Source organism: Meles meles, chromosome 5, assembly GCF_922984935.1.
Source record: "Meles meles chromosome 5, mMelMel3.1 paternal haplotype, whole genome shotgun sequence".
In the NCBI taxonomy this organism is placed as follows: domain Eukaryota; kingdom Metazoa; phylum Chordata; class Mammalia; order Carnivora; family Mustelidae; genus Meles; species Meles meles.
Genome location: NC_060070.1, coordinates 43,229,753 through 43,254,251, shown reverse-complemented (window position 1 = coordinate 43,254,251; position 24,499 = coordinate 43,229,753). Strand labels below are relative to the sequence as shown.

At 39.3% G+C, this 24,499-nt stretch overlaps 1 protein-coding gene across 1 annotated transcript; it reads right to left on the bottom strand.

The window, feature by feature from the left end:
* Window positions 1–205: 205 nt before the first annotated feature.
* Window positions 206–24,499, bottom strand: CNR1 (cannabinoid receptor 1). Its single transcript, XM_046006620.1, has 2 exons — window positions 23,936–24,499; window positions 206–6,266 (listed from the first exon to the last, which is right to left on the bottom strand). The coding sequence occupies exon 2, from the start codon at window positions 6,201–6,203 to the stop codon at window positions 4,785–4,787; it is 1,419 nt and encodes a 472-aa protein (XP_045862576.1). The 5' UTR covers window positions 6,204–6,266; window positions 23,936–24,499; the 3' UTR covers window positions 206–4,784.

Here is a 24,499-nt window from a genome sequence, read left to right as displayed (position 1 = left end):
ACAATCAAGTCCCAATGTAAAACTTAAGAACACATGGCATTTGCTTTTTTGGTAGAAGCATTCAGCTTATGCAGTTAACCACAGTGTTTACTAAAACAGACAGAATGATAAATTTTTACTTTGTCATTAAAATAAAAAGATAATCTATTTTCAAATATTTGCCAATTTATTATTTGAAAAATTTAAAATGTTCATTCAAAATTAACTGCAAATGTACTTTCAGATAATAATAATGTGTAAACTTCATTATAATAGCTTTTTTTACTTCATCATAAGATTTCCAAACTATTTTTTCTTCTTCAAATAAAAATTGTGTCTTTATAAGTTATATTGAAAAGTAATTCTCTCTCTCACATAGATCAGAATGTGTTTATGAATTTCTCAGATTTATATATTTTGCTAAATCTGATAAGTTCTGATTTCATTACACATTGTCAACAGTACATTTGTTTTAATTTACTGCAAAATCACTAAACCCCTTAATGAAATAATGTTTTAAAAAAGCATGGCAGGCTTTTGTTCTTTATTATATAAATGATGACTTTATGCATGTTTTTCCTATGTTAAAAATGACTACATTAATCCAATCTGTCCTCATTTCTCAAAGTCCTAAGTGCTTTTTGGGAACAAATCAGTTGTTCAACAATCTTTCAGAACTTAAATCCTGACTGTTTTAATGTTAGACTGTGAAATAAGGCAGAATTCAAAGGCATTTTATGTTCTTCATGAGAATCTAGAATTTTTATTGGATTCCAGGTAACTTTGGACAATAGACATGATGGGATGTTTTCTCTTGGAATAAATAACAATTTAATTATATCATCGAAATAAAATATAGTGTGGGCTTAATACATTGTAAATATTACGAAAGTACTACTTTGCTCTAGTAATTTAATGACTGAAGCTACATTGAATAACAATCTTACTAGTACTTGTGTACAAAGTATTATACATATTACTAACGAAGATATTACGGCGGTTGCAAAGGTGTTACCAGCTCAATGGACATCTAACGATACCATATTCTTCTAAGAGGAAAAGTAATAATGTTAGATTTACAGACAGTAAAGAGTTCTGTTTCCCAGTTGAAACATCGGAAATAAGAATCCAGATAATCTGGCATCTTGATTCATACTATCACAAGAAAAGGTTTCCTCTCTTGGGGACTCGGATCCCCAGCAAGCCTAGTACACTAAGTTTACGTGAAGATAGGTTGTAGGATGCCACAGCAATGTAAAGAAACCCTTCTATCTGAAAAGTACTGATTTGTAGGCCACTGCTTAAATGTCTGACTTTTTTTTTAAACCTATTTACATACATTCAGCCCCAATCAGTAGATAAAATGTTTTGTCTATATTACAATAGGCATTGTTAACATTTCTTCAGAAGGCCAATGCAAGACAATTGTTAATAGCCATTGCCCAGCATTTAGGAGATTTTAAAATATTATACAAATATACAGTTAGATTGTGAGAAATCTAATTTTGCACATGGTATCGGTGGCCTCTTTTACAGATGTGGGATGGCAGAAATGAGTCAACAGGACAGTAACTAGAGTGCTACTCATCCAGGGCCTAATTCTCATCTGATGGTTGGGCCTGGTTCCTGCAACGTGGGTTTAGGCAGCCAAAATTCCTTGACACTTAATGCCAGATAGACTTGACTCAACGTGGTGGGGAGGTTTGGGTATCATCTCAAGTGTAGGTGTATGTCTGCAGCTTCTCCCAGATCCATGTTTCTTTTCCATAAATCTACATAATGGAAAATCAGGGTTTCTTGTAAACAGCCCTCTTTGTCTAAATGAAACTATTGGTGTAGGACTGAAAGATTCATCATTACTCTGAAGAAATTGAATAGGTTAGGAATTTGGCCCTTTCTGAAGACATATGTGATAGTGAAATGCACGGTCAGGACAAATATCTTACCCTCAGAGGAACGTAGGTAAGTCTGAAGTCAGACCTTACAAGACTTATTTGAAATTTAAATTATATTTAAGTTAATGGGCCTAATTAAGGGACTAGGTAATGAATGATACTGATGAATGGTAATTCTAATAAGTATACTCATTAGGGAGAACATTTGAGTCTCTTGGGTTGGGAAATGATATTAAAAGCATCAAAGTGAATCAAACTAATTGAAGAGTTTTAAAATGAAGGTAGTGTAACACATATGTGATGGTATTTCACAGATATTTCTTAGAATATCAATAAGCACCAAGTTTAGTGCCGTCAGCCCCATTGTCCCTTAATTTGTTATATATGATTCAGATCTTTGAAAGCACAACACACTATAAAATCTACATTGCATACACACAGATACAGTTTCAAAAATGAATCCTGGAATTTTTCTACAAATAATGAGAATATCGTCTTCACCAGGTCTTCATAGCTGTGAGCAGAGAGTTGGTGCTGCCTGGTGAGCTCTGAGATGTGTGGATTAATATTTGGGATAATGCGGGACAAAAGAATGGCAGTTCTTCAGTGGAACCAGACCTTGGTGAGTTTTTGGAAACAATCTTTTTTCTTTCTCCTAAAGAGAGCTTATTCATCCTCCAGCACGCTGAGCCCTCCCCTGCATATCACAGAGAGATAAAGTCAGGCAACCAGCAGGCAGATTTGAGCTGTCTGTACAGACAGTTAAATCCATCCCAGCTTAGCCCACAGGCCACATTCAGCTGCAGACCATACACTGCCACAAAAGGACAATGCCCCAATAGACTGCTCATCTATCTAGAGAGCTAGAAATCACGAGATAAATGCTAGCTCTCCACTTTAATTCACGCTAGTCAGGTCCCTGGGTCCTGTAGGAGCCATGCTTTATCTGTATAAGAAGACTATTTGTAAGTAAAATTGGTCAGGGTCAAGTGACTTCTGAAGCAATATTAATGCTTACCGGGAAAAGGGCCTTGTTCTGAGCACCCATGGCACCATTAAGGAGTATGAGGCTGGGGCACAAGGAGAAAGGAAGCCATGCTCAACCTATACTTTAGCAGATCTTGCTTACCAGGAAAAGAGGAGAGGCCTACTTTTTAGCCTAAACCTACCCAATCAAAGCCAGGTCCTGGGCTGTCACCAAGGGCATCTGGGTAAAGCATAGAAGCAGCCGTATGTCATCCAGGCCTCAATCGCAAGGGTGTCTGCTCTTCACTGCCTTTTTCTGTCTCACCCACCTGCTGTCTGCCCGGCCTCCTTAGCCACGAGGACCCGACTGGGTAGTCCTCCTTTAGCAGGCGGGGTCCATTGCTACTTAGACGCAATCACACTGCTCCATGCTCCAACAACAAATGTCATCATGGATTTCTTTAGAACCGCTTCCCTTTTGATGATTTACCTCCCCGTAGACCTGGTAGACCTTAGGTGCTCAGAAACCAAGACACTCATTTCCCAACACTGACATGGCAAATACAGACCTTCACTTGCATGTTTGTCATTGATCATTCCTTGGTAGACACGAGTCTTAAGAAATATCTAAAGGTCAGTTTAGTAGTACTTGACCCAATCCCTTGGCGGGGGGGAGGGGAGGAATTTTATGAATGTTTATGGTATTTTTACCAACCAGCTTTCATAAAGAACTCAATTTTAGAAACTGAATTCATGTGCAAGTATGCAGCAAGTGGTACGATTTACACTTGGTCACAGTTTTCTCACTTTAGGACACGACTGTAACAGTTACAGGATAGAAACACACACACATTTATAGTCACACTCACGCACAGTATAATTTTACTGATCCAGACAATACTTCTTTTCAGTTAAGAAAAAATGAAGACTCATTTGGCCACCCAGGCATGAAATCTACTGAAACCTGGAATATAAGAATGCAGTACTCTTCAAGTAAACAGCAATTGCACAGTGATAACAATATACATTAAGATTGACACATGCTGTCTTAAGAGGTCTAGTAATAGCTAAAGACTAAAGAAAGTCAGAGATGTCAGCCGGAAAAGTCAATATGCCTTCTCTCTTCCATTCTGCTTGTTAATCCATCACCCAACAGAACAGCCATAGTCCAGAAGATAATAAATGTCCATGTATGAAAATGCAGGGCTAACAAATGTTTGTCAGTGAATTCTGCTCAATGCTCTGGATAGTCTTCAGATTCTTCTTGTTGTGTTAACAGAAAAATAAACCTTTATGAGTATCGCAGTGTCAAATTTAAATAGATTGGAAAAAAATATTAAGGTTTTCAAGTCACGGGCAATACTTTTTTTAAAAAAGTGGTCTCACTGGTATATATCCGCCGTTTGTGTCCCATTGTTCTCATGAAAATCTACTTTCCAGTTTTGCTGAACGAGACGAATATAAATAACACACAGTAAACACGGATCCACATGTCACATGACACGACACATTTTACAAAAGAGCTCTACTTTAGTACTGTAACTTGTAAAAATGGACATCTCTGATACTTATGGACAAATACATTTCACATTATAACGAGAGTTGTGGTTACAAAGGCATTACTCATTTGATGGTGTTTTCCTATGGGTCCTTAGACTTCAGACCATGTAGCCGCCTGTGTCTCTTCCATTTCGCTGAGACCCTGAAGAAGCTTCGCTCACATCAGCAGCTGGCTTTCTTCACTCTAAACCCCGGAAGAACTGAGTTTCGGTACCTACACTGTCGAAACGCTACAAAACTAAGAACCGATCCTGGTGACAGTCCCCTTTCACTGAGCATGGTCAACTTAAAAAAATATAACCGATGAGACGACAGACTCTTCTAGATTTTAAGCGTTAAAAAAAAATGAATTTCTTTTCCTGTGCTGCCAGGAAGGTGTCAGGCTCACAGAGCCTCGGCAGACGTGTCTGTGGACACAGACATGGTCACCTTGGCAATCTTGACCGTGCTCTTGATGCAGCTCTCTGCGGCCCTGTGAACACTGGCCGCGTTGTTGGCATGCTTGTGTAGGCAGTCCGAGTCCCCCATGCTGTTGTCAAGAGGCTGAGCGGTGCCTTCACACGAGGGGAACATACTCCGGAAAGCATGTCTCAGGTCCTTGCTCCTCAGAGCGTAGATGATGGGGTTCACGGTGGAATTCAGCAGGCAGAGCATACTGCAGAACGCAAATACTGTCTTAATGAGCTTGTTCATCTTCCCAAAGACGTCGTACACCATAATCGCAAGCAGAGGGCCCCAGCAGATGATCAAGACCACGAGGATCAGGACCAGGGTCTTGGCCAGCCGAATGTCCATGCGGGCTTGGTCGGGCCGTGTCACCTGCACCTTGCCATCCTCGGACGTGTGGATGATGATGCTCTTCTGGGTCCCGCGCTGAATCATGCGGACTGCGTGGCTATGAGCCTTCCAGAGAATATACATGTATGCATACACGATGAACAGCAGCAGCACGCTGGTGACCCCGATCCAGAACATCAGGTAGGTTTCGTCAATCAGCGGGAAAATGTCTGAGCAAACGGACTGCAGCTTCTTGCAGTTCCAGCCCAGGAGAGGCAGCACGGCAATCACAATCGCGATGGTCCACATCAGGCAGAACGCCACCACGGCCTTGGGCCTGGTGACGATCCTCTTATAGGCCAAGGGCCTGTGAATAGATATGTACCTGTCAATGGCCGTGAGGAACAGGCTGCCTACGGAGGCCGTGAAGGAGGCGGTGACCCCACCCAGTTTGAAGAGAAACACATTGGGGCTGTCTTTGCGGTGGAACACGTGGAAGTCAACAAAGCTGTAGACGAAAATGACGCTCCCCAGGAGGTCGGCCACAGCCAGGCTGCCGATGAAGTGGTAAGAGGGCCGGCAGCGGAGGCTGCGAGAATGAAGGATGACACACAGCACCAGCAGATTCTCCAGAACCGTGAAGGTGCCCAGCGTGAGGGACAAGACGGCGATGGCCAATTGCTGGCTGGGGTTCAGAATCATGAAGCACTCCATGTCCATGAAGTTCTCCCCACACTGGATGTTCTCCTCATTCTCCTTGTAGGATGAAAGGGACTTGTTGTAAAATTCGGTAATGTTCACCTGGTCTGCCGGGACCAACTGGGCGTTGTCTCCGGCAGTCATCTTTTCTTGGAAGGGACTTCCCTGAAAGGAAGTTAAAGGAAATTTCTGTGGGAAGTACCCTAATTTGGATGCCATGTCACCTTTGATATCTTCGTAGTGAATGTCATTGGAGCCCACGTAGAGGAGGTCTGTTGTGATGGTGCGGAAGGTGGTATCGGCAAGGCCATCTAGGATAGACTTCATAACCTCCGTCTTGGATCAGGCCAAACTCAAAAGTACTGAGAAAGAGACCCGCAGCAGGGAGTCCTAACAGGAGGGAAAACAAAAAAGCTCAATGGTGAAAAGCCTGGGAGAATCATAATAATGTTTTAAAAACTGACTGTAAACATCCCAAACGTGTACCATCATGGTATTTTATTCCTGTCTCTGAGCCTAGATAAAATCCTTGTCACCTTCAGTCAACAAAATGAGTCAGTCAGTCACAGAAAAGCTACCCAGAGTTGGCGATGTGGAGGCGCCCACTAGAAACACATTTCTTTCATTACTGAAGCTGTCTGGATTTAAGTCACTGTGTGATCCTGCACGGACCTCCAGGGTCTGACAGTCAAGCAGAAGGAAGTGTGTCTTGGGCGTGGCACGCAATTCATAGTTGCGTTAGGAAATGTCTACCACTGGCTTCTACCATCACAGACACACAGCAGCCTAATGCTGGTAGGGACAGGATAGAGCAACATGTCACACAACTACTGCTCTTCAAGACTTTATCACCTTGTCACACAGGTAAGACTGAATGTACAGCACAACCAAAGAATGAGGCGGTATGGAATCAGAGACTGTGTGCAGCCTGTCTGCTGAATGTGAAGGGGGAGGAAGACACTTCTGAGAACCAGAGGAACGGACGGCCATGGGGGAAGATCTGGATGCTGGTCTGTCTCTGTCAGGCAAGTCTCCTTCCCCAGGGGAGACATTTGGACCAACCCATGGCTGAGGTGAACTTTGAACATGTCTACACCAACCAAGAAAAATGTCACGAAGGGTAAACTTGCACTGAGGCTCCTGGGCAGACCAAGATCCTGAACACTGGGAAGCCGTGATGAAGGAGAGCGTTTCCTGACAGTGTCCCTCATGAGCGGTGCGGTGACACAAGCATGCTGGGAGACAGGAAGCAGGCCTCAATGCTGTGTCATCTAGGCTTCCGTGTAGATGGCACCGGAAATAAGGATAACTGAGAAAAGGGGGCCAAATTTTAAGAGCTCTTCAATTCTAAGATAAACAATTTGGTGTTTGTTTCAGAATAAACAGCCAGGCAATTGATTTTACTACTTATAAATTCTTTTTAAAATGCAGCTATTAGGCTCTTTCACTTATAATGGTATTAGAATTACTAAGTGGTACCTATAACAATTTTAAAATAACCATAAAAACTAACATTTTATTTCCTAGTTATATTTTTCTTTTTTAATAATTTTTTTGAAAGATTTTATTTATTTGACAGGCAGAGATCACAAGAAGGCAGAGAAACAGGAGAGTGAGGAGGAAGCAGGTTCCCCGCTGAGCAGAGAGCCCGATGTGGGGCTCGATCCCAGGACCCTGGGAGAATGACCTGAGCCAAAGGCAGCGGCTTTAACCCACTGAAACACCCAGGCGCCCTATTTTTCTTTTTTTAAAAAAAATATTATCACACTGTATGGGGGGGCAGTGGGATAGTTATTATCTTGGAACAAATGAAAATGTTCTGAGTTCTCCTGCTAAAATACAGAAATCCTACCTACCTGAAGTTATGATTCAGTCATTCATTCATTCATTCGACAAATTATGGAGGACCCAGTATGTGCCAGGCTCTGTGGTAGGTAAGCACTAGGGGCTGGGCGTGTACGGTACCAAGCAAGCGTCCCTATCAAATGGAGTACACAGTGTGGCAGAAGACAGACAGCTGACCCCGTAATTATGATGAAGTGTGGTGACAGCTGTGACTGGAGATACACCAGACACTGTTGAGGGCAGCCAGCCTTGGGGGGCTGAAGGAGGCTTCCCCAAGGACAAGATGTCTATGCCAAGAGTATGTAGGATTAGTGAGTGGAGACAGAACATGGAGGCAAAGATGAAAAATTTAAATGAATACCTTAAGTATCACAATGCAGGTTTTTTTTCCCCCTTCTGCTTATTTAGTAACTGGAATAGGGACAAGGTACTGAACGTGGTCCCCCTTTCTATACCCTACTATCCCTGGGTCCAGGCTGTCTTCCGAGTCAACTCCACTCTCTGCAAATTTACATTTGCTAAACAACTCCGTTTACATATGAAAGTTTTCATCCACCATCTGAAGGACACAGGAAATAGCCACAATTTGTGAGAGAGCTATTCATGATCCTGGCATATCCTCACATACAACTTTGGCCTCTCAACTCCCACCGGTACTCCAACATAGAGCTCCCTGGCCCTGCTGTTCTTTGGGTCACACCTGCACACCTTCCTCCTTCCCTCTGAGCCTCGCTCTGTCAGAAATAGGCATTTCCAAGATCTCTGCTCCACTGATCTTCCAAGGCCTGGTGCCAAACTTACCTCCATTTCTGATATCCCCTTGGCCAGCCCTTCCCACCAGGCAGAACTAATTCCCCCAGTTTTCCCCTCTATTACAGGGCTCACTGTATCATTTAATCATGAGCTTACATATTTACTTCAATAACTAAAAAGTGGTTTCCAAGCACAGGAATGGTATCTTTTTTTCTTCTGTGTTTCACCAGCCTGATAACATGATAGCAGAGAAGAAAGAGAGGGCTAGTCTCCCTTAGAAATGTTCACATGAACCTAAGAGGTGGCAGCTGAATTTTATTAACTGGTGCATAAAAGCAGTGATTTAATAATACTTATTTGCCTTTTCTAAAAATCAGAGGAGAGAAACGTAATTAATTCAATGGGTATTTGGCCTGAAAACTGAAACTGGGAGCCAGTCCAGGACCTCCTTCCCAAGTCCGCTTATTTCAAGTAACTAACTTGTCCTTCACATTTCCCAATTAAAAATGAACTTATTTGAAATTTTGATCATTTATATGCATATATTACATCCAAATGATTCCAAATTCAAAAGGAACAGAAGGATATACAGCAAACTCAGTCTCTCCCATCCCCATGTCTCAACCATCCAGTTTTCCTCTCCAGTGGCAAGAAGATCCTTGCTACTCTTTCTAGAGATATTCCATGCATATTCAAACAAATATATGAATTCTTTCTTTATTTTCTTTTTAACAAATACTAATATACCATACGTACTCTTCTGCACCTTGCTTTTCCATTTAAAAGTATGCATGAAGACAATTCCCCATTGGTCCACAAAACCTCTCCTCATTTAGCAGGTGCCTTAAGTATCCGTTAGATGAGTGTGACCAGCCTCCTTCTGGTGCAGGTTTACATTGTTTATCATCTCTTGCTGTTACAAATAGTGCTACAGCAAATTACCTTCAGTCCTGTCTTTTTTCACATTTCTTATGGAATTATGACTAATCATATTAGCTGCCCGATCTCATACTTTGAACGCCCTGAACGCCTCTTCTTTCTTGGCCCCTATAATCAAGCAGACCCCAAAGTCTTCTTGATTTTCCCTTTTTATGCACTAAGGGAGAGCTTATTATGTGTAGGCAGCCTCCTGAGCCTCTTATGTCTATGGAACTGTTTATTTTTCACAATGGCCCTATGAGGTGGGTGCCGCTATTATCCCCATTTCACAGATGAAAGGCACAGGGAGGGTAAGGAATTCACCATTCACACAGCTAGTAGGTAGCCAAGCCAGAACAAACCCAGATGTTCTGGTTCTAGAGCAGTGCTGTCTAATAAAAATGTAAAGCCACATATGCAATTTTAAAGTTTCTGCTACCTAGGTAAAAAAGAAATGGTAAAAAGTGAAATTAATTTTAATGATATATTTTATTTAACTCAGTGTATCCAAAATATTATTAGTTCGACACGTGGTACTAGCCACATTTGAAGTTTTTAATAGCTACATGCTGCTAGTGGCTAACATGCTGGGGTCCAAAGCTGCTTTTAACCTTAACGAGCCATCATCCCTTTAACCTGAGCCAAGGATGCTATTATCTCCCTTCTTTTCCCCACTGATTCCAACCAGTCAAAACACTAGTAATGGGGAAAACATTGGATTAGGAGTTAGCAGACCAAGATTATTATGGGACTTGTACTTGGGCAAGGAGTTAATGTCGATAAGCCTCAGTATTTCATCTGCAAAATGGGGATGAGGAGGAGGATGATATGGCCTAAGTCATACAATTGTTCTAAAAATTAAATGAAAAAAAAAAAAAGCAGATCACGTACTTAACATAGTGTCTGGCACAAAATTAAAGTCTTCAGTAAATATGAGTTGTTCATCATTACCTAGTACTATGATTCTTGCCATATATTGTTTTGAGATAGCACACTGCCTTATTAGATCATAGGCTGCTTATTCAATTTTTATTTTTGTCTCAGCACTTAAAGCATGAAGGAAATAGAAGATGCACCCGTGGGTGCATTTGTGGAGGAGGAAATGTTATGGGAGGTCTATATAGAATGATATAATTCCAGGAGACCAGAGACCTCACACATATTCTATCATCAAATTGTCATGACAACTTTATTAGGTGCTTATTTATTAATCCCCATTTCACAGAAAGGAAATGGAGATCATCAGATGTTAATGCAAATTGTCCAGAAGATGAAGAGTTTGTAGCTGACAGACTCCAGACTCTCAGATTCCAGACTCCAGAATTTTTGCTCTTGGACTTTATGCACGGTTTTAGGAATTAACAGTAACTAGAATAAAGCCATTTTGCTTTCTGTATTATATTCAAGCCTTCTAGCTTCTTACAAATCCAAATTAAGGCATTTTGTCAATAGTAATTAAGAGTAGCTCCTACTAAATCGCTATTTCCTATGCCAGTCCATCTAGGTAAATCTGCCTATTGGTATGGCCTCAAAGATTAAAGTTTTAGTATCTGGAAGAGCTACAAAGCTTCTTCAGTGAAGACAAAGGATCACACATCTTTTTTCAGCAACGCAAACCTATGTGTGCCTGAGATTTATTCTACATTAAGGTTACCACCTCTGTGATCACAGTTTCCCACTTAAATGCAACCAAGCACTTTCATTAAAACAAAGTCACTTGTTAACTCTGAGCTGGAGCATGGTATGGTTATGAAATATAGACTAATTTCTGTTCAGTATCAGCCAACTTTAATTAAGGAATACAGTTTTAAAGTGTACATGGGTTTTGTGCAGTTCAAGGATTTTAGTAATGTCAAAGTACCACGGTGCGTAGGCAATTTTACCAGTTAACAGGATCGTGGCGCGAAAGCAGTCCTCTGCATTTCAGTAATTCTTTCCTTTATTTCTACCTTTGGATTATTACAGTAATTTTCACCTGATTATTTTTTGCACTGAGAGTTTTCTTTGAGAGTTCATTAGTAATACGGTTTAGGCTTTGGGGGATGCAGCTGCCATTAATTTTGTTTTTGTTTGCTACTGGGAAAATCATAATTGGAAATTTCTAGCAAGATGCGTAGATGCACCTATTAAAGAAGCAGTTGGTTTTTATTACTGTTAGAGTAAAACAATGACTGAATGACATTTAAGGGGATTTTCCTAGAATTCTATTTCTAAAAATATAAACAACTTATTCTAGTAATTTAAACTATAAATCATATCTTTAGAAAAATAAAAATATTTTAATGTGTTGAATCTATTATTTAAAAAAAAGAAACTTCAAATTTTTGAAATGATATTACCTGTTTGTCCGTCTCACTAAATGCACAATTGTCTCTCCATTTACTACCCCTAAACTTATATAAATCGCAACTATGGTAACACATCAAAGAAACGTTCTGGGTACATCACCAGCATGAAGCGTTCTAAAGTCACCTAGAGTCAACATCTTTGCTTCTATGACCATTGAGGGTATAATTATTAATTATAATATATATTATATATTATATATATAATATATAATATATATATTTATATATATTATTATTATATATAATATATATATTATTATATATAATTATAATATATATAATTAATATATAATATATATTAATTATAATTATAATAATGATTAAGATGAGCATTGAGTGACAAAACAAGACTTCAAATAAAGTCTTTTCTATATCAATATGATCAACAGCAGGTTATTTTAGTCTTCACTGCCCTACTGAAGACATTCTTTGTTTTAGAGAGATATTTCAGTAAGTTAGATATTTATCACTCTTGTACTGGAGTAAAAATCCTTGCGGTTCTGGACTCTGCAAGCCTCTCTGGGTATCTCTGCAGGATGTCATGACTAGTTGGGCCAAAAACCCTCTAGAAGCCTCAGAAGAATCAGTGCTCCTGATATACTCATAGACTGTCTCAACACCGCTCCCCCGCCCCCCCCACCCCCGGCTCCTTCTGTAATATCTTAAGTGTAGAAATGCTTTAAGGACACAATGCTAAGCTCGTGGTTTCTAAGTTGATAGGAGTCCAAGACCCCATTTAAGCAGGGGTCCCAGGCCCATGAACCCTGTTATTCTCCCTTATTTCTTTGTTGGCTTTGTGTTGTTCTGCTTAGCTAGCTTCATAAGAGTCTTGTGAAGGGTTCAAGAGAATGAAGGTGCTGGTGGATGTATTTGTTATTTTCCATTCATTTCTGGGAACGAGTCTGGTTTCTACTAATTTGATCAAGAAAAAGTAACTTGATAATGTATTTCTCTAAAGTTAGTAGGAAATTTTTAGTTGACCCTTATAATTGCATTATGTCTAAGACATGTCCTCAGTATACACGGCAGATCTCATGGGCCAACACCATAGCTGGATGAATGATGCTTCTGCTATGGCTGAATGAGCAACTGAGTCTTTTCTAAATCTTATATAACCATCAGAGTTTTGGAATTATTAAAGTAGTTTGGTCGCTTTTTTGCATTATCTTCTATAGCAAAGAGAAATAAAGGATTGACTTAATTATCCTGATAATTCAGGCAAAAATACATAATCCTTCTTCTTTGTATTAATGTCAGTTCCTTTTCCCATATATAAAAGAAAATTCCATTATGTAGGTAATGCTCGGTTGGTTCTCAAAGCCTTAGCTTTCCATATATTTTGCAATGTGGAATAGAAGTTACTAAATGCACCATTTTCTCTGGTCTTTGTTAGTAAGAAAATATATTTCATGAAAATATATCAATTAATATGATCTAACTAGACATTAAGGCACTTATAAGGCTATATTTCTATTCAAATTTAACTTGAAGTATGCCTAATTATTTAACATTTAAAAGCTTGTTAAAATTTAAAGAATTTTAGGGCTTAAAAAATGATGGCTTTAAAACTACATCAGATTAAACATTCACTATTAGGTGATGATGCTGTAAGAAAAGTCTATCACAAAGGTAATGATACAAGTGAAATGATTTGTTGACTTTCATAACCAATTCCATTTCTCCATTTACCATTTAATTTTGTTCTACTGTTCTGATGTTTCCTCTTACTAAGTGCCTTTGTCTCTCTTTTTTTAAAGAGGGCTACCTTTTCTATATATCTGTAAAGAAAGTAAATAGATGCAGCTTTCCCTTAAAAACTGCAAAATTTTCAGCTCAATAGAAGCCACAGTCCATATACAAAATACTCCATAAGCTTGTCTTTAGCATGTCTGTGAAGTTTGTTCATTAAAAGCCAGCCCCAAAAACACCTGGAACCCAGGAGATAGGTTATCTGACAGTTCATTGCCAAGGAAGCAATAGTTTAAAGTGTGCTACATGCTGTCCAGTGGTGCAGCATTACTTTCCGTTTCTTCCTTCATCTTTCAACGAGGGAGTACATTCTCTTTGAATCAACGAACACACAAATTAAGCCCAGTGAAAAATTAAGTCTTGTTTCTCTAGGTTCAAATATTAGAGTGATAGAGTGTTTTGGGTGATTAAATAAATGCACAATAGAGAAGATTCCAATTCCCCAATAATGTAATAAGAAACATTAGAATGTTTATGTGACAAGAATATATATTATTTTTTAAATATTTACATGCAGTAGGTGCTATCACGATCCCCGTTCTACACATGAGCAAACTGAGGCTTGGAGTAGTCAAATAACTCTAGGTCTCTCTCTAACTAGAGGAGCAGAACTAGAACTCAGCCCGGGGCTGAGTAATTCTAAGTAACTGCTCTTAACTTTGAGGTCCAGAAACTACCTGAGACCCTTTTCTTGGTTTCTAAGGGGGAAGAATTGATTTTGGGGAAAGGATGTAATAAACAGTAGCTGATCGTTTTACATAGCAAATGACTAAAATCTGAAGGAAAGATCTGTTAACAGCAAAAAGACTGCCCATAGTGCTTGCAAAACATCCTTGCCTTGTGGTCTTCAGGGACAAAGTATGATAATTAACTATAAACTATATTTCCTAACTCTGGATTAGCACTTTATTTTCAGCGACTGTTGGCAAATAATAAAAAAAATCTAACTTGTCTTTGCCACCATTTTTTTTAATTGGATTTTTTCCCCTTCATTTAGTCAATTTTAAGGACTGTGGACAGTAATGACAGTTTCCACAATACCAGCAAAGAAAGGAGAGGACACCTTGTTTAGGGCTGAATGGGGCATGATGGTTGTTAGTAAACAAAAGCTTGAAGCTTTCATTCCCATAAGGAGAAATTCAAACTCAACCTGAAATCACTCAGTTTCCCACCATGAGAAGTGTGGTTTTGCTGGGCCCAGACAGAAGATGACTCTTTGAAGCCCGTTCCTAAGATGCTAGCTGGAATCAAGGCTGAAGAAATTCTGTAAACCTTTGTAAGGCTCCAACAAGGGAGTGCTTGACAGATTCCTGGTGCCCAACGAGCACAAAGCTGTGTCCCCGACAGCCATGTAGCTGATGGATACAAAGTTATATGCCCTCATCTGCTTCATGTATCACATTTTCATTGGGCACATACTCTGTGCCTAGCACAGTAGACATGAAATACACATCCACGTATTACACCCGTGTAAGGGGGACAGGTCAGGGAAGCAAGAGAATGATTTTCCCTCTCCCCTGCCTCTGTCCAATAAAGGCCACCCGTCTGTCCTTCTCCTCCCACAGATGAGAGAATAGAATCGGATATGAAAACATGTCATAGGCCTACCATATTGCATCACCCAACGGCATGGGGTACATAGCCCAATAATTGGGTTGTGTAACCCCCTTCCTATAGATGCTTTGAGTTTTTCTCCCTTGAGAGAGAATAGGAACTGCTGAGTCACCCTGTGTCAGTCTTTCTTGTGTCGAAACCCTTCAAATCGTGAACACCTTGAGAGGAGAGACCTGTCTTCTATGCCTCGTGTGTCCTCTGCCAGGCACAGTGCCCGGCCCGGGGTAGGTACTCAATATCTGGTTACTAAACGGATATAGGTCCTCATCAGCGACGTGGCAGATCTATCCTAGCTAAACGGCATCTAACTGTGGATCGTTTTCCTTGGCATAAAGTCCATCAGTTATAAGGGAATTAAAACTGAGTTTTGGTCTCATACAAACATCCACCTGAAGAAAACAAAAACAAAAACAAAAACAACTTCCCCAATAAAAAGGCATCAACAATTATTCATCCCAGGATCTTTTATCTCATCGTTAACCAGTAGTTATATTGATGGCAAGTGGAAGCCTGAGGCAAAGATTAGGAATATACTTTTTATTCCAATCCTTGTGGAGCCTGGGTGTGTGTTATAAACCTCACTGTTTGGGCACACAGCAATGGTAAACAAAGAGATTTTTGTGACAGCACAGCCTAAATGAATCCTGATTACATGCTGCTGATAGACCTTTAAAGACGATCTATGAGGTAGTGATTATAATGAAGTTTTTCCTTCCCTCGAATGCCTGTTATTATGCATTAATCTTTCCCAAAGGGGTTTCTCCACGTGCAAGTGTGTTTTCAAAACCACTTGTCAAGAGAAGTTATGTGAAAATTCAACCACTAGATGGAGTGGCTTTTATAAGCCCTCAGGAATCAATTTGTTATTCTATTCAGTGGACATAGTTCTTGCTTTGGTTGAGCAACTTCTCCTCCTGCTACAACATTTTATGTATTTTACAACCAAATTAATTAAAACATAAATAAGAAAATATGTTATGGAGGGTTAAAATGGGTTATTATTACTGCCTACAAAAACTACATTTTTAATTGCTTTTCTGGGGCAAAGGGGCATGGAGAAAATTTAATATATTGATAAAATTAATTGTGAATATTTGGAAGTCTGCCTCAAGAAAGTAATTAAGGATGAGTAAAGGAAAGTAGTTCTACTGGAAACAAATAATATGTTTATGCCAAGAGATGTTAAAAGTAAGATGGAAATATCTCAGGAGCCCAAAATCAATTCTAATAACAAACCCAACTCATTTCTATTTTATGAGACATTTGGCTTTCTGATTTTCAAATATGAAATCACAACACAGGCCATAGTTCTGGGATGAAAAAGAATGGAAAATTATTTAGCATTACAGGGGCTACAATGGAATATTTCACAAATGAATATTTGTCCAGATACTCATACAAATCGAGGATATGGTGGCTTTCTAAATAATTCCTTTTCCTTCCTATCATTTTCTCACTGGAATAATTTTAAGAAAGTTTTTATTGTTTAAATCCTTCAAACATGATTTTATAAATTAGGTACTTATGTGCCATCCACTTTAGCTGAAGTTAAAAAAAAATCAGTGTGTACTAACATGCAAGATACAAACATAAAAAATATGCTTTCAAGATGCAAATAATTATACACAAACAGAACTGGAAGAAGTAGGTTTCACTAGGGATGAAACACGTGCTTTAGAAATGTAGTTTCAATTAAGATGGAAGTGTGCAAATTGGATGCAAGTATAGGATTTGATGTCACTGAAACCCTGAGGTGGTTCTGTTGTACTCTTTCAAGTTCAAGCCCTCCCCAGGATTTGTGTGGTGCAATTTTGTGATTATGAACCGAGGGGAGGAACTGCGAATATTCAGAAAGAGTGACGTGAAGGTGAAGAATTAGGAAATAAGATGGGTGAGAACAGGCTGGATATCCAGGGTACACACACCTCAAAGAACAGTCTGAGACGTCTCACAGTGGTCTGTGAGTACATGCAGAGTGATTTTATAGGGCAGTGGTTCCCAAGGGGTGGTCTCCCGAACAGTAGTATCAGCATTACCTGAGAACTTAAAAAAACTGCAAATTCTCAGGTTCACCTAGAACCTATGGAGTCAGAAACAGTGGGGTTTGGGGAACAGGTGTGTTGTGAGAAGTCCCTCCAGGAGATCCTAACACGCTCTGAAGTTTATGGAGACCTTTGAGAAAGACTAAATGCTTGAGGGGGCAGATAAAAATGAACCTTTAGGAACTGAGGATAGGAAAAAAGAATATTCTGTGAGTGTAGGTTGAAATGGATGGTTAAGGGAGCCCACTGATGATAAAGTAGTTTCCCAAAGAAGATGTCTAAAACCAAGGGATTTCTATGGGACCGAAATAGAATTCTGTGGTCTAGCCTGAAAAGAAACATAATCTAACGAGTGGGAACCTCTCAAGGAACCTCTCAACGGTCTACAATTCCGGGCTTCTCTGCACTTTTTCAGGAAACTTACTGTTTTATTTTTGACCAACAGAGAAAAGTGGCTTCAAGATACAATATGTACTTACCCAGCATGCAGACATAAATTAAGAACTCCACAAACCATTTTCTCCTAATTCTATTTACAAGGTCTATGCAAAGCTCTCTAGGTCTGCTAGCCATTTCTTTCCATGCCACTGTGAAAGAACCCATGATGACTGAGAATAAAAGAACGGGAAACCAGGAATGGTAGTTAACATTCAGCTTATTTTTTTAAACTAGAAATGTTTCTGTTTCTGTTCATCTCTTCCTCAAACTGTAAAACAATGTGTCACAGGAGAGGCACCCAAAAAACAACAAACTAAAATGGAAATTTTGCAGTAGGCCCAAGAAATGCAGATCCGCAACAAATTAACTTAGAGAATTAAATTATGCAAACTATTACTGCTTATAGCTGGCATATAGCTTGCAAAAATACCTAAACGTTATAAATACATGGAAATGGATCCCAAAACACCTAAATGTCTGACTTTGGGCAGAGTGTTTCCTTTCTAATTATTTCATCAATAAAAATGGATCTTAGATTACTCATACTTCACTTCCTCCGCTGAGGACTACAATCATCCAAAGGTTTTCCTTTTTCTGGTTGTTGTTTGTAAGAACTTTGCTGGAACTCCCAAAACTAGTTGTCTGTCTTCTAGAGTCAAATTCCCACAAGGGCAAAGACACCGAACTCTCTGGACAATCTTTTGCTTACTTTGGTTATGTATTAAACTGTTTAGCTTTCCTTCTTCTCCACATGCATCCTGCTTGCTCACCACAACTTGTACAAATGCTAGAGAAAACATTTACATATTCTGGTAGCAGTGCATTGAAATGAGTTGGAAATCTGGTCCATTTCACAAGCCACTCTGGAATAAACCAAAATACACAGATCATAGTGGCATTAAATAAAGTCTCTTTTCTAACGAATAAATCAGGCTGATTACTTTTAAATATAGCTGAGTTAAAAGCAAACAAGATGGACAAAGGCATACTGCTTATGGCATTGGTTCGCTTGCTATATTAGCCTCTTGGCCAACTGAAATCAATGTTATAAAATTTCCTAGATGAATATCCAGGAGAAATTTGTTTTTAAAAAAGCATGCTGGAATTTATCACCAATTTAAATGTAAAACTCCTTGCAACTTAATTCGATTTCTAGAACTCAGAGTCCAATTTTCTTCTCTAAATAGATGGTCTGAAAGAACAGATGAAGAAATAATGAGAAAAGAAGGGAACCCTCCCATTTAAACATAAACTTTGAAAAACATTATTTCCTAATTATATTTTATTTTAATTATATTTAAATATACTACTGACATACACAGTTTGTGAAAGCATTTGCCAGTATATTCAACTACCACAACAGATTGCCTGGCACATCTTTGAAAAATGCCTCTGCTTTTCTTTAAAAAGCAATAGCATGGAATTTGCTAGTAGGAATTAAAAAAATAGATATTACATTGTCAAATTTAGGAAACTATACTTCACTTTATCTCTAAAGTAAAAAACTAATTTTAAATGCTTTTCGGAGTAGATAATGATGGTAAAGAATCAGCCAAAGATATCAAATTTCTACTCAATGAATCCAAACTCTACACAATTAAGAATCCAAACTCAAGGGGAAAAAGTAAGAATTAGATAATAAAATATTGTGCTCTTAGGAAAATTGATTTGCCGTCTGTGTTAGGAGAAAAGGGAACTTAAATCCCTTGTTAGATTAAAAAAAAATGCAAAATCTACCTTAGGAAGCTCATTCAAAACTACAGAATATAATGCAATAGCACAATAAGTTTAAAAAAAAAAAAAAGGTTTAGCTAAGAAATATTGATTCCCACCTAACCAGTCTCAACTCACATATTCAAAAATAAAAGAAAAAAAAAAAAAGCAAAATTTTGAAAGCTTTCCTAAAGTGCAGGTGTAAAAATTTCTCCAGCTGGGGCTGCACCAGAATTTATAGTATTCCAGAACAACTGCTCTGACTCTGCCAGGCCCATTTGCTCAGGTTTGGTGAGTAAACAATTCTTCCTTCGAAAACCCATACAAACAAAACAATGAACCTCATGCTCACTAAATTATGAAATTAACCTGTCCAAATGTAACTTTAAATTAGTGGATATCCAGATGTTATTTGTTAATAATCCATATGGAAAATACTTCAAATATATGGAAAATATCAACGAAAACTGGCTCAAGAATATATTTGTAATGGCAACTATGCTAGTTATAATAGTTTTTTTATAATGAAATGTACTTTACTTTCCATGAGGCACCCTTGCAGTGAAGAAATATGACCCAGGAAAGCTTTTAGTAAACATTTTCTGTTAAGTAGAGGTAATCACAGATTACTTTATGTAATGGCTTTGACCTATTATCACTGATAGGTCATAAACATACCTATTATCCATTGAGGCCTGTTTAAGATAGGAGTTTCTCTAATATCAAACTATTTGAGTACTACCAAGAGAGGCACTGGAAAACCGCTAAAAAAACCTTTCCTCTCCCCCCTCACATATTTCCTGCAGTTTAAACTTACTTGTGATGACACTATAATGTGCTATATATTACAAATACACTGGTATTAATATGCATTCTATGATATAATAATAATCTTGTATTTTTTTCTCCCAACTTCCTTTCCAAAAATAATAAACAACTAGTAGGAGTGGTGAAAACTGTATTAAACATATCAATCAGTGTTGATGAGAAAAGTATAATCAAAGATAGTTATGCCCATCCTGGCATCTTTGTAAGATTCTTAGAACACCTGAGATGGGAACAGATCTCCACTGCCCTGGAGAATCAGAACAGTCTTGTTTTGATGCAAGGTGGACACTTCTTTTGCCTTGAGTCTTCTGTGTCCAGCTGCATAGCTGCCTTGAATTTGGACATTTTCCCAAATTTGTAGTATTTATTTAAAATCTGAATTATATATTCAGATATATAAAGACAATGGGTCTAAATTTTTATGTCAGGCATGACACACACCTATGAAAAAGTTTGTTCATATACATGTATACGAGTGTGTTTATACATCCCAATCATCTAAAATTATGCGGGATATAATTTGATGTTATATATTTTTCCGGATGACATTTATTCTTTCTTTTAGGCTAAAACATATCTGGGAGAAATCCGAGTTGACCTGTAATATGTTACATAGTTAAACCCAATCTAATCTAAGAAGATACAGATCAGTGAATTAAATAATTATCAAAAACATTAAGTAACAATTCAGTGGCAAAGTGTAGTTATCCCCCCAAAACCTCAGAAACAGCATTCACGCAGTTATAATAGAAAGTGAACATTGCTATAAGAAGAGAATTAAGAAAGCGCTGGAGATGGGGTGTATGAAGTTAAAATTTTGCCAATACAAAGTGTACCAATTGGTTTTTATTTCCTCTTATTCTTTAGGTTCTCTACCAAATCTTCAATCAAGAAAAGAAAAACCAGCAGAGCTTCTGGTCCCTCAAAATAAAGATATGCAATATGTAAACTTGGCTCCAGCAGTTTTTCAAACAATGTTAGGTCCAGGTCTTTTCAGAGGCAAAAGCAGAATTATAAATAATTTAAACCCAAAGGCTGGTTTCCCTCTAACTCATTTGTCAGTTCAATTAGAAAATGATGAATACAAAAACAGAAGAGACAGATTACACTGAAGACACAGCATCCTTTTCTTTTCTTTTCTTTTTTTTTTTTTTTTTTTTTTTTGCAGAAATGAAAGCTCTCATCTGTGTTCTTCAGGCAACTGAACTAACATAATTACCCCAAGAAAAACAGTCAGCAACCTCAAGGACAGGCTCCATCTGACTAACCCAATTCAAGACGCTATCACTAAATCTCGTTTTACTCATCACGTGTTGTTAGGTATCTCCAAATTCAATTTATTACTCTTTTTTTTTTTTTTGCAGCATTCCTGGAGAGCTAATTATGGGAAATAACCCCTTTTCTTATTAGGCCAACTGTTTTCTGGGCAGAAACATTTGGTAAGCGTGGTGAACTACCAACAGCTATTCTAAGTTCCGTTTCATCATACTTTATTCTTCAACAGCCAAGTATTTCAATTCTACTTCCAAACACTAACACGCGAGACAACCAAGGAGCCTGTCTCAATTTCCTGGTAGTTCATGTTAATCCTGAGTCAAAGCAAAGAAGAATGTCATAAGATTGTTTTGAAAGAGTTTTTCAGGCTTTGCCTTAGTAATTAATAAGCTGACACTGCATACTAAATACTTATCACCACAATCAATGGGGCTGCTTCCTTCTTGAGAAAAGAGGTAGGACTGAATCAAGGAGTTTTCTTTTGGAATAGACTGTAATATGCCACAGATAGAGTGGTTCTTCCAGAGAATTTCATTCCCAGCAGTTTCATCTTGTTAACATTTAACAATTTCACTATTTTAACATTTTGAAATGCCAAAAAGAACACACTGATCCTGCAGCTAGGCTTATTAGAGAGGCACGATCTCACAGGCGACAGGGAGGCACAGAGTCCACTGGGAAAAGGGTAACAGAAAAAGACAGAAAACAGTGGATAACAAACAAAGCCAAGCACTACTCCAATGTGAAATCAGATTTGCACCAAAATGTAAAACTTTACATGCCACACTAAATAAGATCATCTGTTTTTTAAGGGACCAGGCATAACGTTCTTTTCATAGGCATCTATATCGAAGCTTTCTATTGAAATTGGGGGGCGTGAATATCTAATTTGCCTTCCTAACAATGAGTGTGCAAGCATAGTAATTTTATTTTTGAAAGATCAGAACTGAGCATTCCCCCCCTGGGGCCTCACGTTACCTCCATGGAGACTCAGGAACACAATGAGACCTTTCCCCATCAGACACTTGATACGTACCTCAGCCAGGATTGCTCCTTGCCTGGAGTGGGAGACATCTTTGGAACAAAAAGAATCTGTTTACAGTAAGTTCTGTTGGTAACCTAAAATGGATTAGTTTTTAAAAACCACGTCCATCCTCTTGCCTCTTGCCCAACTACAGCAACTGCTATGGTGCCTACAAGTAACCGCTTGCAGTATGCAACATTTAAAAATCTGGAGGTAGTGGATTCTGTTCATATATGGATATAACCAGAAAATTATTTGTCTCACTTAAGAAACTATGTGTGGCCTTTTATTTTGATAAAATTGCTTTTAACTGAGTTAGAAGTGGTGGGAGGGAGAAGGAGTACCAGGGGGAGAAAAGGGAAAGAGAAAAATCAATCAGTATATCTTCCCTTGCAAACTGTCAGTAGGGTGGGATTAGAAAAGCAACACTTTAAATCAGACAAAGTCCTATGGGAACCTTAAAGGTTAGTTGCTCTGAGCTTCTCAATATTCTGCAAAATAGATTGATGGCAGTAGTCACCCCACTGATACTCAATGTTTACTGAGTTTACGCTAAGAAATTGCATTTCCCCCATTGTTGAAATGATATTAACTTGGTAATAAAAATGAGGAGAAGTTATGGGACCCACAGAGATATCTTTCAACACCTTTAAAACCATTAAATCTGTTCCAATCTCTTATTAAATGCCCAAGGATGTTTAATGTATCAAGAAGCAACAACAAAGACAAGAATGGCACTTAATTTGAAAGGAAATAAAGAAGATGGGAGGCAAAATGATGAACAGATTACCATTTTTTTTCTCATTTGTTCAATTTAAAACTAAAATTAGAAGCATGCATGTTGCTTTCAAACTTTCAAATGACCAAATGACAGTTTCTCCTGTCTGTCACTGCAAACATTTCCACTGGAGAGGCGATCCATTTATGATCATGAGCCTTACTGAGAAATGTCTTTCAAAAACACAGCAACTTTTTTCATCTAATGGCTTGTTCTGGGTTAAATGGTTCCATCAACATTTAAATTTAGATGTTAAACCTACGTTTACTTTTCCTTAAAAAGAGTGGCTCCTGCAGCTATTTTCTCTACACCAAAAGTTTATTATCTGACATACATTTCTTTATATGACATTTAATATTTTAGGCAGTTTCTAGGTTTGGTGCAGAGATCGATGTATTTGGGAACACTTAGTTGCTGATACGGTTTATAGACATTCAGCACCAACTCAAGCGCCTATTTTTTCAAACATGCACAATTACACGTTTCCTACAAACACACATCAGTGTACACAGAGGTGCACACACATTCAATAAGTAGTAAATGGTAGAAAGCTCCAGAAGTAGCCCAGACCACAGTTTACAAGCTGGGGCTGTACAGCTAAGTAAACATCAACGCAAGATTCGCTCACACGGAATAAGAACTCCACGAAGGACACTTGGGGACTACACTGGTCAGTACCCGAGGGGGCGGGAGGCGGAAAAAGTATTTCCAAACGCAACCCTGCCAGGTCTTACCCTTCGCATCCCCCGGTCCTCGGGGAGAAGCTCCCTCGCACCTCTCGCCCAGCGCAGGGGCTGCTGCTCTGCTAGAACGAAACGTTCCTCCCGACTCTACGGAGCTCTGCGGGAGCCGAGGCGCCCAGCCCGGGCCAGGGGAAGGCACTGGCGCCGCCGGAGCCAAGAAGAGGCGGAGGCGGAAAAGAAGTGCAAAAGGAAGGGGTGGCCGAGCTAGTAGCCGGAGGGAGGCGGCGCCGGCGCGGGGATGCGGGCGAGGCGGGGTGGGGTGGGGTGGAGCGGGGTGTGCCTCCGTCTGTCGGTCAGTAAGTCAGTCGGTCCACGCTGCCCGCGCGCCGGCGTCCCCTGCCTCCAGCGCCCGCCCGCGACAGCGACAGCGACTGGCGACCCCTCCTCTCCCGCCGCCCGCGAGCCTCGCCCCTTCCCCGGGCTCTTCAGTGGGTGCTCCCGCTCGCCCCGCCTGGCTCGGCTTGGGGCCGCAGGTCTCCGCCAGCACTGGCGCCCGTCGCCTCGCCACGCTCGTGCGGTCCCTGCCTCTTCCTCCGCTGGCGCTCTGTCTCTGGC

Coding starts and splice junctions, on each gene's coding strand:
- CNR1 (XM_046006620.1), bottom strand. CDS start 6,203: ATGAAGTCTATCCTAGATGGCCTTGCCGATACCACCTTCCGCACCATC.